The 20243-nt window shown below is 34.9% G+C and overlaps 1 protein-coding gene across 4 annotated transcripts in view; it reads left to right on the top strand.

The window, feature by feature from the left end:
- Positions 1–20243, top strand: part of Themis (thymocyte selection associated) — a 165206-nt gene that overhangs the window by 38584 nt on the left and 106379 nt on the right. For all 4 annotated transcript variants that reach the window (XM_005389175.2, XM_005389174.2, XM_005389177.2 and 1 more), the window contains exon 3: positions 10616–11074. In XM_005389175.2, the coding sequence (XP_005389232.1) occupies positions 10616–11074 (459 nt within the window). The remainder of the gene's footprint in view (positions 1–10615; positions 11075–20243) is intronic.

Below are 20243 nucleotides of genomic sequence, written 5' to 3'. Positions count from 1 at the left end.
TTTTTGTTTTTCTCCGGTACCGGGAACCGAACTCACGACCTTGCACTTGCCAGGCAGGCGCTTTTGCCGCTGAGCTAAATCCCCAGCCCCGGTCAGGAACTTATTAATGCCCAAAGTCCATAGTTCCATTGGGGTTGAATCAGTGCTATACATTCCATGGGTTTTCATAAATGTGTAATGACATGTACCCCCTCTACAGTGCCCTACAGAATGGTCTTACTGCCTTAAGAATCCTCTGTGCAGTGTTTCTAACCTTGTCCATCCCTATCCCTTATAAATACAGATCCTTTTACTGTCTCCAAACTGTTTGTTGCCTTTTCCAGAATGTCAAATAATTGGAATCATGTAGTAATGTAGCCTAATATCCATTTAAGGTTCAGCCTTCGCTTTTCATGGCTTGATAAGTAACTTCATTTAGTGCTGAATTAATACTCCATTGCCTACAGTTACCACAGTTTATCCGTTCACTTGCTGAAGGATTTCCCGGTTACTTCCAAATTTTGGCAGTTAGGAATAAAATTGCTGTTAACAGAGGAGCGAAGCAAGTAAAAGGTCCCTGTAATTCTATAACTAGAGTGACCTAGCACTATATTTAGTACATGTTTTCCTGTTGTTTTCTAGTCTGATGTAAACCTGTAACCAAAGATATGATTTAATGTAATGGGGCAAAATGTTGTTTCTGAAGAACTGTCTGTGTTACTAAATACTCTTGAAAGCATAACCTTACTCTCTTAAATTTATATGCATATTCCATAACTTGTTAAATTCATACGTATGATCGATAAATTTATAATGTAATAAACAGCCTTTTATGCTAAAATTTTCATTACAGTTTTGAGTGTACATGAATTTATTGATTCAGAAGTACAAATGTTTTTAAAGACCTTGATATAAATTGCAAAATCACATTTCTTTGCCAATTTGCATTCCTACTAGGAAGGTCCAGGGGACCAATTCTACTGCTTTTTGAGGCTGAGGATTAATTTTAACTCTCCCCTCTCTCATTTTTAAGTTAACAGCTTTATTGGAATATAATTTAAATGTAATAAAATTCATCTGCTGTAAGTACACAAATCAATTGTTTTTAGTATCATGCACAGAAATGTTTATACATGAGAATATATACGGGCACAGCTTCTCATAACTATTTAGAACACATGAGGGTTGCATATTTATATACTTTACCCCATTTATTTACTAATTTATTTATAAATATTATAAAAGTATTCATATTAAAATGAAGGCAGAGAGGTGTGATGGCACACACCTGTAAGCCCAGCACTTGGGAGGGTGAGACAGGAGGATCCCTGTGAGCTCAAGGCCAGCCTGCGCTATGAAGTGAGTTCAAGGCCAGTCTGAGTTACATAGTGGAACCCTATTTCAAAAAGACATAAATAAATAAATAAATAAATAAATAAATAAAATAAAATGAAGACTTATTAACTACTTGAACCAGTAAAGTTAACACTGTAAATAAGTCAACTGTGTGTGAATTAATTTATAAATTCATCAGAATGACAATCGTAATATTCATATTATAATAATTATTATTAGAATACTGAGCCATCAGAAAATAATTCTAATGTTCATTTTGGAGAGTAAAGAAACAAAAATACTCAAGCAAATATTTAAAAACTGAAACAAAATACTAGTCCTACCAATAGTGAAGCTTAATACGGTGTAAAGTTATATTACATTGTACTGTGTATTATTGAAAGTCAAACCTGAAACAATAAATTACTTTAATAGTAGCAGAGCTAATTGTTGTAGAATCATCAGAGTAATGCTCTTACTTGACTCTAGTGCCCATGCACTTAAGTATTTGCTTAGAGCTCAGAAAAATATTTATTACAGAGCATTTTTTCCTATTTGATAAAAGCGGTGCTATGCCTCTGGGATTAAAAAATAATTATTTAGTAAATTGTTCTGGTATGGTAATTAGTTTAGAAAACAGTAGGTCACATTGGATTATCAAACTTACAAAACATAGCAAAAGAAATCTGAACTAGGTGAAAAAGTTGCATGTTTATTAGAACTAGTTTATGGCTGATTTGAAACAAATCTCAGATTATAAATATAATAAAAATGGTAAACAATATATTTGGTGACATAAATGCAAGTTTTATGGGTTAGAGACTTTTTAAAAGTGGAAGAAATTTTTCACAGCAAAATGTGGACAATGAGTATGGCTTTAAAGGCTCAGACACCAATAAAATATAAAACAACAAAATCAGTAAGTCTAGGAGAACACTAAGAAAATAGACAAAGAAGAAATCAAATGGCTCTTCACCGTATAGAAATTAAAATGGACTCATCACTGTAAATTAACAAAATAATTAAAACTTTTCCACATATTTAATTAGTTCTGCTTTGGATTATGACCATACAGTAAAAAGATAATGTTAAATGATTTCTCTCAAGCTTAACTGAGGGGTAAACTGTTTTAATCCCATGGAAACAAATTTGGTAATAGATTGATTTGCCTTTCTGAACACAGATTTGATATATTCCAAGTCCCATCTGTCAGTTAATGAGAAAATATTTATTCTGTGCATGTGCAGGGAGAGTGATTAATGACAAGGATAGTCTGTGACTCTGTCCTGCTGCTGTGGAAACCACTCGTTTTCTAGCATTAGGGCCTTTCTAATGTGTAAGCCTTTAATTCAGTGGTTCCACATATCAGAATAAACTCTGTAAAGAATTAATCATTGTAGAGTTATTTGTAACAGCAAATTAATGAGATCAACTTAAATACTCGATAATGTGGAAAAAGGATAAGTTCCAATAAATCTGGTACAGCATATTATTCAGCCATTAAAATTATATTTGTGTGAAATATTTTAGCACATGGGATATAATCGCTGTTAAATGAGACAAGCAGGATCTAAGTGAACGTACACGGGAGTGTTTCCATGTTGTTGAGAGCAATTCTATTTGTTTGAATATTGAGATTGAGAAAGAAAACAAAACCAAAATTTTGGAAGAGATATTTCAGTCCAATGGGAATACAAGTGATGTTATTTTAAATTTATTAACTTTCTATAGAGCATGCATATGGATAGGTATATGGATATATACTCATATTATTTTGCCTCTTCCTCACACAAATAAAACCTTAGACTGAGTAAACTTAATGTGTCTTATGGCTTCAGTTTTTCAAGTTTCCATGTCTGTTAAGGAGGGAAGAATTAATATTACTGAGCTCATACAATTCTTCTGAAAATTAAACGCATTCAGTGAGGAGATAGGCAAGTGTTTGCTATAATCCTTGGCACACAGGAAATACTGAGTGATGGATAACTCTTGTTTTTATTCCTATTATCTTTAAATATTTAGAGTCTCCTGTTTCTAGAGCAGGCCTCTAATGTGCTCGTTTCATCTCTGTTCTCACTTTAATGAAAGTGACTTCCTTCCAGAGGTGAGAGGTGGTTGATCTATCATGTGTAGGTTTTCACTGCATATTGAGTTCTCCTCTTTTTCTATTACTTTCTGTATCTTGTGAGCACTTCATGGGGAAATCAGAAACATGCATATCTAGGGCTGCTGAACTGTCCACCTGTGAAGCACTCTTAATCGAAGACAAACCATGTGTGTTTGTCTTCTGGGTGTAAAGTGACCACAATTGCAGGCCAGCCCCTCTGGCCTGCTCTGGGGGCTCCTGTCTGAGCGAGTCTCCAAATAGACTATGGCAGTTGGACGGCAGTCACTCTGCACCAGGGGCTCGTCTCCAAGGCCAGGTCACCGGGGCAGGATTGCCAGGGGCCAGCTGGAGACTTTGCACAGGGAATTCCCTGGGGTGACGACGGCCTGCCCAGACAAAGAGCCCCGGGATGAATTTCCGTGCTACTTTCACATTTATGTTCTTGGACTTCACTTCTTCTACTTAGAAATGTGAAAGCCGAAGGATGTTCTTAGAGAGAAAATGCTCATTTTTCTATGCTGGTGAATTTAGAAAAATAAAAGATTCACTTTTCTTTATTATGCACACACAAAAATACCATTTAAATCGTAAGCCTGAGAATCCATTTAAAACTTATGGTAGGCTTGGAAAATTATACCTCTTCTTCATTTGAATTTAATGTAAACTGATTTTTAATTGTTTTGTATAACCATGGGTAACAGATTCTTTTACTTTTTTTTGAACACTGCATGGCAAAAATCAGCAAATATGTCAGACAAAGCACATTACAAGGAAACACCACGGCATATGTTAACAGTTATAAAAGAATTGCTGCTGTTTCACCCTTCACACCAGAATAATTTTTCAATATTTACCTCCCATGTGTAGAGAGGGAAACATATGGGGCTTTACATAATCATAAGCACAAACAGGTGGCTACTTAGGTACATTTAATTTGCAAGCAACATCAATACCGAGCAACACAACCAGCCTCACGTGGCTCCCAACTCTTTCTACCAACATTCCATTAGAAAATTAAGATCGTTAAAATAGAGGGAGGATACAGTCCTCTCTCAGTTGGTTTCAAATACCTTTCAGAGTCATGAATAAAACTGCTGTTCAAAAATACTGGGGCATTTTGCTGATTCTTTTGTTCAAGGGAACTTCAGCCACTGTGCATAATGTGTACCTCTGAATAAAGACAAGAAGCACGATAACTGCACTGAAAATGTGCTCGCATCTTTTATTCTTCCTACCCAGTAATCTGCTCATTGTGGACATGAAGTTAGGGTTGTTAAAGTCTAAGCGTTTTATCAAAGGATGGGATCAGAGAAACTCCCCCAAACAACCCAGAAAACCTCCCGCAACTCCAGCCCCGCTAAAGTAGTCACCTGAAACTCATTTCCATTTTCAAATACTTAGGCAAAATGTGTGGAAATTATCACTGCTGGGAAATTTTGCTGCATCTGGACCAGACACTGATCTGTGAATTTTAAATAGCTTGTTTCTTCTAAATTAATCCAGACTAGAAAATCCAGTATGTCTTTCTGGCCCTGAAATTCTAGTGCTCTTAATTCTTCTGACCCATGATCATCTTGCAATAGCTTACAATTCTGGAGTGAAAGAAAATGAGATATAATAACCATTCTTTTTATTTTTTAGTTTTGCTTTTGGGGGAGATGCTTTGGATGCACTAAGTATCATGTAAGCATATTGCACGTATTAAGTTACTCGGTTGTCATAGTGACTTTATGAGGGAAGAGATAATTTTCCATATCATAGAAGAGACTTTTGAAACTCTGAGAACTTAAGTTCTCAATTTATACAAAGAAGAAAGGGCTGAGCCCAGAGCTGAATTCTAGGCCGTCAGAGGGACGACGCGCAGTCCCGATCACTCAGCTCTCCTCTGTCCAGCGTTCACTTACTCTCAAAGTTCCGCTTCCGGAAGTCACCAAGGGCCAGCAGCAGTAAATATGTGACATTTTAAAGATACTCCTAACAAAATTTAGTGAGAGATTTGGGCCACGGTAAAGGTTTATGGTGTCTCTGCCCAGATCTGAGGCCGCCCGGTGTTTTCCCATAACACCAGAAAGAGATTCCAAAGACCGGAAAGAGATTCCAAAGACCGGAAAGAGACTCCAAAGACCAGAAAGAGACTCCAAAGACCAGAAACAATCCAGGACCGGTGTTATCACCAAGGGTTATGGGAAGAACAAACACATTCTTTTTCCTTGTCCCTAGGTCTGTTACTCACTTTCACTGCCTGGGAGAAAGAGGCTTTTAACATGGACCAATATGCATGGTACATTTATTAAGAAGCTATAATTATAACGAAGCTTTAGGCATAGATATCAGGTTATATGATTTGATATCAAGAGCTGAATTATTAATGTTAATTATTTGTTAAACATCCCAAATATGTTAGATATTACAGTCAGTCCTTTCAAAGAGCTTAGGTGTTATTGCAAAAGAAATGTGTTTTTGTTTTGTTTTTCTCTTGCTAAGTTTAAACCAAAGAGGTAGAAAAGAATTGAAAAGTTTTACGATAGACCATTTTACCTCGAGGTAAAATAGCTGCTCCTAATGGTTCTGATTCAATTATTAATGTAAAGATATTTTACAGCAATTGTATGGGCATGCTTAGTGTTGCCAACATTTAACACACTTTTCATCATTGATATATCCTCTTCCTTCTCAAATACTCAACTAAATTTCTGTGCAACATTTTCTTATGACAAAACTTATATTTTAATTGCTTGTTTTTGCCTTTGGAGAATCTTCCATGAAAAATGTCGAAGTCACTCATTTGTCAATGATGTTCAATAGGACCATAATTAACTCAGAATTCTGGAGAATTTTCTCACAGTTCAGACAGGATTATTACTATTTTATATGCTGGAACTTTACCTTAGGATTTAAAGTGTTTTGACTGATGGAAGTGTCTCACACACACCATTGCAATCTGATGTTTCTACAAGAAACATTAAATTTGGAGGAGTCTTGAAGAAGATATTTTTTTGTAGGATATCAACATAAGGATTGCTTTGGAAATACAACAAAATGCTATAAGAAATATATGAAATGACGTACCTAATAAACAGATATATAATAACATAGCTGTTTAAGAATTTGATGGCAGACAGTATTTTTAAAAGACAGAGGAAGACAAAATAGCCAAGATACACTTAACTTCACTGATGGAGCAATAAGGCTTCTGATCAGAAATATATAGCAGTAGGATTTGTTTACAGACTTGCACTTGTGTCAGGCCTTTAGACATGTTTAACATTCATCTCAAGTGTATGTGTTTGTTTGAGATTGTGTGCGAAGAAGTTTTTGTCTCTTTGTCTTGTCCTTACTTGTTTCTCAAAGACAAATTTCTTTATGATAATGATTATAAATCTGTATTTTGACAACTTGAAGTGTTAAAGTTTTGGCCAATTTTTGTGTTTTATTAGGCTAGCATATGACTGTCTTATCTCATAATCTGGCTGAAGGAAAGTGTCAGTACAAGTGTCAATTCTCATTTTTATTTTTGTTTACTTGTGTTTGTATTGGTATTATTCTCAAAGCATGGTTTATTTGCAGGAAATGTGTAGAGCCATTCGTCCATTTGAAACCTGCAAAAATGTCTTCTAGAAACCTGCTTATCTGACATAAGTACAAATGAGACCTAAGCCTTGTTAAGTTCTAAGCCTTGTCCTCCCTCTCAGTGAAATCAACTTCTTATGTTAGGTTTTGAAAGTTCTGTGTCCTCCTGCATCCAGAAGGGAGGAATAACCCCAGCTTGAAATCATCTCTGTCAGCTTTAATTTGTGTCATCTTCTCAAAGGTTCATACTCTTATCCATGAAATGTCCATGATCTATTAATGAGTTACCTCATAGTACTATTTTTAAAATAAAATTGCATCATGCCCATAATGGCCAGGGTGTGCCAAGAAGCTATTATTTGAAGAATTCTAAATTTGATTGATTGAGGGGACAATAAGAATTAGTCAGAAAAGTTCACTGCAAAATTCCTTATTTTAGATGAAGAAAATAGATTTGGCTGGAACTGGAAAGTGGGTTTACAATAGTGTGGCAAAGGACTTTGTAATCTTCACAATGATCTTATACTGGGTGTAAGTTATATTGTTAGGGAATTTAATTTTTACAATTGTTCACTTTTTGGGTGGAAATTGATGAGGGAGAAGGAAAAAAAAGTAGAACAAAGTATCTGCTGAGTTGAATTCTGCACAATGAGCCAGGAAGTGATTGTTGGTCTTTGCTCACTGGGGCCTTTGACAGAGGCTGGGCTCGCTAAGAGGCCCAGCTTAGAGATCCAGAGTGAATACATTGTTCTCATGAGCAGATGGCCTTCTAAGTCATAAGTGCTGCAGGGAGGAAGCGCGGGGTGGTGGCGAAATGCGGTATCTAAAGTCAAAGCTCTGATTTGTAGTTTTAGAGCCATGGTTTTCATCTGTAAAACTTGTGGCCATTTCTGAACTCAGGAATAATATTCATTTTACCCACCTCTAAAAATTATTGTGAAGATAAATGTTTCATATGAAAAATTGTTAAAGTTGTAAATTTGTAAACAAATTTATTACTGTTTTATTAATAATATTGCTTCAAGAGCATTAAGAATTGGTTAAAAGCATCAACTCTCCTAAAATCTAAGAATTAGGGAAAACATTTAAAAGACTACCTCCACTTATTAATTAGTTTTCAATGATTTATTTCATTGCACTTTCTTATAGTTTTTATTTCTTAAGCGACATGTTCTTTATGGACAATTTATCCTAATTTAAAACTATGAATAAAATTCATTTTAATAGCTAACAAAAAACTGGAAAATTATTTCCTTTCTTCTTAACTTTTTTTTATAAACACTGTGTTGGATTACTTTATAATAACCTTGGAGATTATTCAACTCCTACAATGGACTTTGTTTTCCCTTAGAAGAACAGTATAGCATGTTTTCTTTAATATTAAATCATTAACCTCTTTGTGAAAAAGTTGGAGGGAGGATTGGAAAATTTAACTGATCGATTCTGTTGAGTTTTTAATTCAGGTTGAATTTTTTTCATTGTGAAAGTGAATTGCCACTACAACATCGTGTTGGCCCTCCTTTGTGTGTTATTGGATTGTTGTTTATAAGTCAGTACTCTCTGATTATCTGCAATAGTATGTGTAGATATGTTAATAAAATATTTCTCCTATATTCTGCCACTTAGTATGCTAACCTGTGTATGGCATCATCTTCTAAGAGAAAACACACAGGCTCATAGCTGCACTTTTCCTATGATAGATGCACCCAATCATACAGCACTGCAGAGAGTGATTAACTTAAAATAGTAGTAACCCTTTGGGCTTCAGGTTGTTTCAACTTCATAATATTTTAGGTCTGTTATTACTTTGGGTGAATTCAATTCCCCAAGAAGGATGATGCTGAATTAATTCTTCTGCAACTAACATCATCAATATAACCAGGCTGGAAATAAAACTATGTACTGCTACTTTTATGAAATGCTGGGTAACTAGTTTTTAAACTTATTTTACAAAAGCTGCTGAGTTTTCTATGCCCTAATAATGATTATGTGTTTTGAGAAATAAGTTTTCATGCCTGGCAAATGAGATCAAACACACATGTGCATACTCAAACACACACATATTTATTGATTTATTGTAGTGAATTCAAGAATGCTATTCATTGGATTTTCCCTGATTTAAGATGTAATAAAATAAGAAACTCTTTCAAAGTAAATCTTTCCTTTCCTTACTGCCTTCAGACGTGCCATGTAGTGGATATATGGTTTCCAATTTCTAAAGGTTCTCAGGAGACACTGCACATGTTACCTTACTCACTCTGATTATTATAGAATCACTCACACTTTTTCAGGGATTTAATATCAAAAATTAATCAAAATTTATTTTTAGAGAAAAAATAGACTGTAAAAATAATTGACCAGAAACACTTTTTGATGCTATTCTAAATATACACGAATATACTATAATCTTGGTAATAAAGAACTGGCTGTTTAAATGGATTTAATTGGAATACATTTGTTGAGTAAACTAGTAAATGATCTTTCTAAGATATGTCATTCCAACAAGGCTTTCAAATACACTGTCTTCTTAGCATTAGTACATAATATTATCATAAATTTACATTTTCTTTGAGACATCTACTAATTAAATTTTCTTTTGTTCTTCTCTCCTCTAGAATTGATTAAAATCTATTCAGTAAATAAGTTTCTGAAAGTGACACGAAACAGATGTGTCTGTAGGAGCAGTAATTCAAACAAGAGAGCCATTTAATTGTATTAGTGATCACGCTGATAAGGTTAGAGAAAAACTTCAAATAGCAAAATTAGTAAAAACAAGTTTACGTGAAATTTTAATGGCAAAAATAGTACAAAGAAAGAATGATATATTATCAAGTGTACTTTATCCAAAACAATTACATAACTTAATGTTTTTCCAAGAAATTTTAGGCATTCCACAAATATATTATGTTATGATTTACTAATGTATGTTTTCACTGATAGTTTTATAATGAAAAAAATTGTGAAATTCTGCACATCGTATTTCCCTTTGAGAATTACAATGTACACAAACTTTCTGAGAAATTCTACATTAATTGAAACTGTGTAGATATTTTTGATCGTGGTAAAATGAACGTAATAAAGTTTATCATTTGTAAGTATATAATTTATTGATGTTTACTACATTTACAATATTGTATAACTATCACCATTGTCCCTATAACTTTTTAATCATTAATTTGACTATGAGTCAATTTCCTTCTGGAGGACCTTTTAGTTGTATCTGAAGAATGTATTCATGGGTAACTTAATCTTATGCAATTCTCTCTCTTTAAAAAAATGTAGTCTTTTGAGATTAAATACTTTCCTTAAGATTCCATTTCCAGTTGAGATAGAGCTCATATCTCATCCAGATTTCCCCTTTTCAAGAATGAGCATTTGTATTTCAAGGTATTTTCTCTTTTTTGATTCATATTGTCTGGTTAATGCCATAGTAATCTACAAATACTATGTTGACATTTTGATTAGAAGTCAGTATTAAAACAATTGTCTCTAATCTTGTAAAAATTAATCTTTTATCCCTTTTGAAAGCTCCGCCATACTTCTTTTATGATTTAACATTGTCATTTTCTTATAAGAACACTGATTTTTAAGATCATTATTTGATGTATGCAATTCTGTTCTTAGGTCTTTTTAAGATCGTGGCCGATAAAACTCCCTACCTTACTATGGAGGAAATTACAAGAACAACCCAGATTGGACCCAGCAGACTAGGGCATCCTTGCTTCTACCATCAGAAGGATGTAGAACTGGAGAACCTCACCATAAAGCAGGGTGAGCAAATCACGCTCAACTCAGTTGAAGATGTCAATGGAGAATTAGTGGTGAACTGTGTCATAGTAAGGAATCAACAAAATCACTCATTCACTTTGCCTGTGACACAAGAAGGGGAATTCTACGAATGTGAAGATGAACATATTTATACATTAAAAGAGATTGTTGAATGGAAGATCCCCAAGAACAGAACCCGAACTGTGAAGCTTACAGATTTTGTAAATAAGTGGGATTCAACAAATCCATTCCCTAAAGACTTTTATGGTGCTTTGATTCTCAAGCCTATTTATGAAATACAAGGTGTGATGAAATGTGAGTATCCACTGAAATAGGCACTCTGTGAGCAGGAAGATTGTGGGGTTGGGGCAAAGGAAAGGTTTTAGAGCCCAAAGAGTGTGGCTTCCTCTCTGTTATATTCACTAAGTTGTTCACACTTGGGTTCTTCCATACAAAAACAAACCACGCATCTTTTGCAAGAATCAAGTTGAACATTAACGTGTTTATATGATTATTAGAAACTGTATGATGTTATCAAAACATAACGTGCTATAACCATGAGGTGCAGAAAGATTAAAATATCAGTTTTATTCCTACTTGTTAAACACAGAAAAGAGCTCATTTTTAGACAAGGGAATATTGGGTTAGAAAGAGGCTTTCTTCTGTGCCTGTGGTAAGAAAATGATTCAGAATGCCGTTTTCCTAGTAAGTCCTTCGGCGTTCATTTTTATTTCTATTAGTACATGTGTGGAGTAGACAAAGCCTGCGTTCCTTATGTGGAGTTGGTATACGTACACAATGCATCTTAATTCCTGTTCTCACCCCGTTTCCCTCTCCTTTCTCTGTCTCTTAATCCTCTTTTCACTTGAGAAAGACTTACCTCCTTACTCTCTATTATCTATGTTTATTTTGCTCTCTATTTAAAATTTGGGTTTCTTATGTAAGAAAAACCATGAGATGTTTGAGTGTGTGTATCTGGTTTATTTCTCTTAACATTAGCAGCAGGGTGCATCCATTTTCTTACAAATGACTCACATTTCTCTTCATGGCAGAGCAGTACTCCACTGTATATAGATATCATACTCCCTGTATCCCCTCATCTGTTGATGGACATATAGGCTGCTTCCAAGAATTTGTCAGCATAAATTATGCTGCTACAAATATGAGTTCTTTTATTGAGTTCTTTTATTTTATGACAACCTTCTTTTCTTTTTCCTCTGCTACACATTGCTGATCAAAATCTCACTTGGCATGCAGTCTTTCTAATTTAAAGAAAATGATATGATAAATTAATTATTATATTAGTGTGTTTGTTTTAATGTACAATCTTCATGGAATTGTTTGTATTCTAAATTTGGAATGTGTGGTAAGAACATTGTTATTCCAAAGGTATTAGTACTTTGAATTTTCAAGATTATGGTATAGAAATGGGATAATTAGGGAAGCAAAGACTTCAGAACATGAGCTAAAAGTAATAGATTCTAATTCTGCATCCATAACTTTGTAAGTAGTGGCTTTGGGTGAGCTTTTTAAATTCTCTTTGTCTATGCAAAGGGGATGATGATATCTCTGTTGCCTATCTCTTGGAGTTGTCTCTGAGAGTGAAATAAGGTATAATTAAAGCATTGCATGTAATCTTGAGAAGATTAGGTAGTATATAATAAGCAAGTGTAAAAATATCTGGTCCAAATGGACCTCCTTAGATATCTCAAAATGTTTTATTCATTTTCCATTTATTATTGTTGTTTATTTAACAACTGTAAAAAACTTGATATGAATTTTTTGTAAGTTTTAGAATTGTGTGTTAAATTAAGTCACACTAAAACATTTAACAAGAAATTAGTTCACTTCATTTTGAACCTGAAGTTATGTCAAGTTCAAAAAATTGAGGACATAGCAAATTTTAGACTGCCTACTTGTGTTTTGTTCACTATCCTAAAATATTCAATTGAAATGATTTCTCTCAGATTTTAAAACAGCATTTTATCATTTGAAAAGCTTTTAGCTTTCTAAAACTATTATAACCTCTACCTATTACATGGTTGCAAGTGAAAGTAAACCCAGAATCTAAGCACATGGGCACGGTGGTTACAATTTTCAAGGAATTTTGATCAAGGACCAGATCTCGAAGGATGACTGGGAAATAGACATCAGCGTACAGAACAGGTTGGGAACAGGACGGGCAGCTGGGAGCTAAGCCAGAGACTGGAGCTAGCCTGCAGCTGATAATAAACAAATTGGAAGGGCAGATAGAGATAAATATGCAGACATTCAAGGGAGAGTGCCATCAGTCACAAAGTCCTGACATCTCTTTGAAAGAGATTGAAATGTGCCCGCATCCAGGGTGGTTGCTAAACCAGAAGTAGAGATGGAGGTGTAATTATGTCATTTGGGTGCACGGCAGGATATTAGAAGTGCCTACAATAGAGATATCAATGGGAAAGACAGAGAAACACAGTTGAGCTTAGGAGCATTTAAGATACCCAGGAAACAGGATTTGGAAGTCAATTGGAAGGAAAAGCAAGCTAACCCTTTCTCTAGTCTGCTCGCTTGATCAACTTGTATTAAGATGCAATTAAGTAAAATTAAACATCAGAAGAATAAGGGTTGGTAAAGAATCGTTTAAGTAGAGGAAATATGTTTTCTGCTAAATCTTTCTGCTAAATCTTTTCTGCTAAAGCTTCTGGTTGAAATAAAAATTCTTTAATTTCCATTTGTTAATGATACTAAAATTAAAATTTCATTTTCATTGTTCTGGACCAGTTCTTTGGGCTTCTTTTAAGTATTCATCCTTATTGTGCATGATCTGGGGACAAATGCTCAATGAAACTGGCTCCCATGTGCACAGACTACTGGCTGAAGGAGAAATGCTTCCTGAGCTTTTAAAAATGAAAACACTCATTTTAAAATTTTTGTGAAATATAGGTGTTTTCCTTCATGCGAACTGTATGCTACCTTTGAACCAATTATAGTTTACATTTTTCTTTCTTAAATTGAAGATTCAAATACACTTTGAAATCCAAGAACACTGGAAAGTTGCTGCCCACAGGTCTCGTGTATCTGGTGTAGCCTACATCTCCCTTGGCCTGAGTCCTTTCTGTCTAAAGAGACAAGAACAGGAATGAACCTGAGTGGGGACAGGCAGCTTTACAGAAATCTTACGAGAAGCAAAAGGTGAAAATGACTGAGGACTACAGGAAGCTACGAAATATTGATTGGCTCAAAAGAGAACATAGCAAATAAGAAGACAGAATATAAGACTGTCTGCTCTTATTACTAGTTGTACTATGTTAGTGACAGTTTAGTCTCCATTTTAAAAAGAAACAGAACTCTTTAAATGGAGTGTTTGTTCCCCATATCTTGATCAAATCCCATGATAGACCAGAAACCCCTCAGATTCTCATCACACATATTGTGATTTTTTTAAAAAAAATTATGCTTCTCTAGACAATGACAACCCAGCACCACTAATTACTGGTTTTGCGAGTCAATTCATGATGTGTTTATGCTTTTCACAGGAAGATAAAATTCATATTCCTGTAGCAAATGAAATGCGTAATACTTGCAATTGTAATATAGATTCAGGTATTTAAATTTGCTGCATGAAAAAGAGGTCTTGGCCACTAAGTCTTTTTAAGTGGTTTTAAATTTTGATGTGTAGATTGATCATTAGTGCTGAAATTTTTGGTATTATACAGACTTTTTCCTTTTCTTTTGGGAGAAAAATCTCACTTCTGTGCAAAACTTAAAAGTGCCTCTTTGCTCAGATATAGAAAACATTAACTCATTTTGTAAGCAGAGAGCTAAAAATCACACAAGTGAATAGTACACTCAGAAAGGTAGTATTCAAATATACATTAGGTGATTAAACTGCAGCAGAAAATTACTTTGGTTTCAGTAGTCTAAAACTTCTTTTTTCTCTTATTTAAAAAAAAATGTTGACATTTACCAGAATAAAAATCCAAAGGGTAGTGAAATGACTTATTAAAAAAGTTGCCCTCAAATCTTGTGCCCTTGGCCATTCACGAACTTTCCCCAGATTGTGCTACACCAAGGCAACTCCTTTGAATGTGTTCCCCTACATTTTGGTGTTTGAATTTACATTTCCAAATAATGGGTATAGGACTGTTTTTCAGGTGATGGACTTCGGATAGTCACTGCTTATTTTCCCACATGATCACGAAAATATAATTCTCTTATATTTCTACTTCCCTTTCCCCAGAATATACTAAGTCATGGTTAAGTAATTAGCATTTTAATTATTGTGATGATTCACTTCTGAACCAAGAGATGTATAATTGTTTTTCTGTAGTGATGACCCTCACAATTTTCTTTAACTGGATTTCTTCAGTTCTCTCCAACATATTTGTGGAAAGAAAGGCACAGAATGATGTTGTCCACAGAGTCCAATCTGTTAGTAAATCTATCTTTTCTATCATTATTTCCCCCCTTGACGGTGGACCATGTGGAATCCCCCATCCTTATGTCCCAGCTGGAGCTGCTGGCTCTGTAGAACTACAGCACAAGTTCTGTCCTGGGACCTTCTTTTAAAACTGTCCTGTAGTTTCCTTTTGACTTGCTTCTGTGTTTTGACTAGCTGTTCCTGGAATCAAATAACGAACTTCTTCTTTCTTGATATGCTTCCACTTCTGATAGGACCCATTCCCCACTTGCTTCCTGAGAAAAGCGCATGGGATAGTAGTTAATTAGAGATGCTGCATTTTTCAAACATCTTTACCCTACCTACACATATGATGGATGGTTTGGTGACTTGCAAAACTCAAGGGTGAAAATAGTTTCCCCTTAGAATTTGGAAAGTGTTGCTCCCTTATTTTGCACCTTCCAGTGCTGCCTTGGAGAGATAGCCACGGGGGCCCACAGCCATGTGCTGGTGTGGGAGTCTGTCTTTTGTTTGTCATGGGGCAGATTTCAATCTGCCATTTAGGTTCTTCATTTCTGTAATGATTTCTGTGATAATATCTTCTCGATTGCATTTTTTACCCTCTCTTTCTTTAACTTCTGATCTCATATTAAAGCTCCATTCTTGATCTGGGACTCTCCTATTTCACATCTCTGTCTCTGGTTTTCCTTCAGGGAAAATGCCTTAACTGCACCTTCAACTTTCTTAATGAATTTTTTATTTTCAGATATTATTTTTTAATTTCTAAGAGTTACTTCTAATATCTCTTTAAAAATTATACCTGATCTTCTTTTAGAAATGCATTATCTTATCTCTGAGAGATTTTGCATTTTCTTTAAAGACTCTTTTATCATTACCTGTACTTAAGCTCTGTCCTTTGCATACTGTAGCTCTCTCTCTTCTTCTTTCGTTTTTTAAGTTTTGCTCTTCCATTCTTGTTTAATGTTTATATCAAACGATTGGCAATTATTTGCCATTTATTAATATGTACATGTGAGACACTTTTTAAAATATGTATGCATGAGGCACTTATAAACAAGCTCTGCGCTTGTGACTTTAGCTTTCCTCCTGTCTACTCTTCCACTGCTGTAGTCTCCTCATCCGGGTTCTGTGTTTTTCCTGTGGGACTGGGTTTTACAGGGAAGGACGCTTTCTGACGGCTTATACAAGTTATGAAAGTATTGAATCTGAGGAGGAAAGCAGGTCTGAGGAGGGAAGATCACACCATCTTCACTATGAGCTTATGTTTTACTTCTTTGTTCTCAGTTACACGCTTCTCTTCTACTCGCCCATATTTATTTTGATGATGGACCTACGATTCCCAAAGCCAGGAAAATATTAACTCCATGGTGTCGCAGGTGACATTCTTCATGTTCATTTAACAACTTCAGTTGTTATTAGTGATGCTTTTCCTAATGCATCCATGAAAGTACTGTGATAGGGGCTGTGGATTTAGCTCAGCGGCAAAAGCGCCTGCCTGGCAAGCGCAAGGTCGTGAGTTCGGTTCCCGGTACTGGAGAAAAACCACAAAAAAAACCAAAAAACCCCCCAAAAAAAACAAAACAAAAAAAAAGAAAGTACTGTGATAACATTTTGAACCACCCATTATTAATCTAATTAATAAATACCTATTAATAAATGTGCAATTTTTTATTATATGGTTGTATTTGTTTAAAAGAATTGGTTCATGCAGTTATGGGAGTTGGTAAGTCCTAAATCTGTAGCATAGGTGATCAGGAGGGAAACTGAGGCAGGAGTTAATGCCCTAGCTTTCAGGCAAAATTTCTTTTTCTCCAGGAAATCTCAGGTTTTGTTGTTAAAAGCACCGACTAAGTAGTAAAGCTCAACAGGATTTTAGAGGGTAACATGCTTTATTTAACACCTACTTATAGTATTATACTAGTATAATACTATATAGTAATATTATAGTATTAAATTTACACATAAAGCTAACCAGTACAAATATCAATGGGAAACCTATTGAAGTATAACATCTAAGGTAAGAATGTCCTATTAAATTATTAACTAAAAAAAATTGTGAAAGTCAGAGTAATGTTGTAAATAAACCCATAGCAAAAGCAATGATATTCATCTTAAATGACTTGTGATTTCTCACGATGATTTTTTTCCTTCTAAAAAAGTTAGAGAAAAAGTCTAAAAGTAGTTTCTCCATTTAAAAATATGCAGAGGAAATGAGCCAAAAAAGACCGTGTATGAAAATGCAAATTCATAGTATGGCTTCTCTTAAATTGAGGGGGAATTGAATAAATGAAAAAAAAGACACAGAATATTTACCAACAAATTAATATAAAATGAAAAACTGCAAAACAGAGTTTCATTTAAAATTCTGGAACAATACAGAACTCAGAAATTATTAGTAAGTTTCATAGCTGCCATGTGATAAAGGTATAAAGCAAAGAAAAGATGGAATGCAACAATTCGCTGAGTAAATGAGAGACAGATGAAATTTATGAAAATATTTTCAAAACGATAAATACAGAGTCTTGGAAAGTAATTGACAAATTAAATTTAGAAAATGAAAATATTCGGTTACTAATCATATTTATTAATGTTATTTTATAAGAGAAACTAGAAATTAAGAAACTTAGCTAAAATTTACAAAGCATTCACACAAAAAATATGTAGAAACAGTTATGACTTCAAGACTTACATCAGACTGAGTCAGAACATCGCCAGCCCTATACTAATGTAGGTCCAATTACAAAGCACTGGCTCTCGTGTTGCGGTGCGCTGTGTGTATCCTACAATTGAATAGCACCTGTTCAAGGAAACATGTACTGTCCAGTATCTACCATGCTTACCTGAACTTCTTTATATTTTCTTCAAAGGTCATTTTAATGGGGTCCTCAAAACCCACACTTAATTAAGACCACGGCTTCAGCGGGCAGCGTAGAAAAAAGTCACATCTAATTAACATTCTCCCTGACTGTGAAGGGACTTTCCCGGACAGAATAGTCAGAAGGACTAAGTTTAGCGAAATGACTCAGCAGCCCGCAGAGGAAATCAGCAGTGCCTTGTTAGAGGAAATGGGACAGAAGCTGTTGTTCACAGCAGCTCCCTGTGGATAATCAGAAAACATACCCAGCCGGAATAATTCATGTTCACCCACAAGAAAAGAGCTGGGAAGTGTAAACTAAGGTTGCATAAGTATGTATTGCTTTCCCTTCTCTACAATTTGAAATTGGAAAATTTGTAATAAGTACCTCCAGGGATGTCTCCATGCTCTGAGTTGAAGTCAGAAAATTTTTCAGAAAATGACAGTTTTAAAACCAGTTCACTATAGCAGGGGGTGGTGGTGCACGCCTGTAATCCCAGAACTTGGGAGGCTGAGGCAAGAGGATGGATGTGAGTTCGAGGCCAGCCTGGGTTACAAAGTGAGCCTGAACTGCATAGTGAGACCCTGTCTCAAAAAAAAAAAAAGTAGCTCACTATATATCCTTCTTTGAGAAACGAAGATTACTTTTTTCTTTTCGTCTTTTCTGAGACAGGGTTTCACTATCCAGTTCAGGCTGGCCTTGAACTCACTTTGTAGCCCAGGCTGACTTCAAACTCACAGCGAGCCTCCTGACTCTGCCTCCGGAGTGCTGGGATTACATGTGTGCACCACCACTCCCAGCCTGCATTCTTAATTGTAAAACAGTAAATGTTTCTTTAAAGGATGTGTAATACACACACACATACACATGATTAGAACAATATATGCAAAGATGTATAAATTTATTAAAGATTGTAATTTTGCCTTTTATCTTTTAAAAATTTTTATGAAACATGTAACTTACTTTTGTCTTTTAAAAAGCAAAATAAAAAGTGTTGGTTTCTTTATCTTTCTCTAAGAGAGAGCCTTACATGTAATAATATTAGCCATAAAAATTAAATTATTCTAGATTTAACAATTGAGGTTACCATTTTCAAGTTATAGGTTCTTTAAACAAATATAAATTTTCACCTTTATCTATGGAAAACTTAAAAGCTATGAAAAAGTGAAGAGACTAGTGTGAAAAAGCAGAAAGGTTTCAAAGTACCAACATGTGAGAGGATTGAGTTGCCAGTATATTTGAAATCTATGCGCGGCAGACAGTAGAGAAAATTAGACTCCTGTTCTTTTCTTTTCCTTCTGTTGAGCTACCCAATTAATATGCCAAATCCTAATTTTAATTAGTCTTTCTTAAGAAAATAGTTTGGATTTCCTCGAGTAGCTAACCATTCCTCAGACTATGGTTCGAGGATCAATTTATCATCATGGTCCTACCTTCCATGGGTCCGAGTATGAGCAGATTTGTTTTAACTGAAATTCTCCAAAGGCCTGATCACTTGTTAATTACTGGCAGTCTCGAATATTTCTATGTACCACCGACCACAGTGCTCTTGCTCCCTGGCATATTCTCTTTCCTGTTCTCTCCTGCTCTTTAATTTCCTTCCATCTTCAGAGATCACAGACTCACCACACCTTTCATAATATCTGTCTTTGTCTTCATCACAAAATTAGATGTTACTCTTCTTTATTTTATCATTGAGCCTTTCAAATGATTCTATTTCTCATCATTTTTAGCATATCAATGACACTGTAAAAAAACACTTTACATACTTTACGTTGTAGTCCTTAAGTTTGCAATAATACATTTACAATTTTTTTTTTTTTTTTTTGATACCAGGAATCAAACTCAGGACCTTGCACTTGCCAGGCAGGTGCTGTACCACTGAGCTATATGCCCAACCCAATTTATAACTAACTGAAGTCCACTTTCAAATGACACATATAATTTCATGGACATGAGAAGGCTTTATAACCAAGTATATTTACAATCTTTTCCTCATAGCCTTTAAACACGGCTGTCACTTCTCTGTAATCTATAATCATCCAATGTACCTGTGCTATTATTCTATGCAATCTGTTATCTATTAGACCAATAGACTAAAAACTAAACCTTTAATCTTTCTTCATTCTTTATCTACATCTTTTTTTTTTTTCTTTTTTTTTTTATCTTTTTGAGACAGGGTCTCGCTATGCAGTTCAGGCCACTGTTGAGCTCAATTTGTAGCCCA

This window comes from Chinchilla lanigera, unplaced genomic scaffold, assembly GCF_000276665.1.
Source record: "Chinchilla lanigera isolate Chin_1 unplaced genomic scaffold, ChiLan1.0 scaffold00035, whole genome shotgun sequence".
Classification (NCBI taxonomy): domain Eukaryota; kingdom Metazoa; phylum Chordata; class Mammalia; order Rodentia; family Chinchillidae; genus Chinchilla; species Chinchilla lanigera.
The sequence above is the reverse complement of the archived record's forward strand: the minus strand, read 5'-3'. Positions and strand labels throughout refer to the sequence as shown.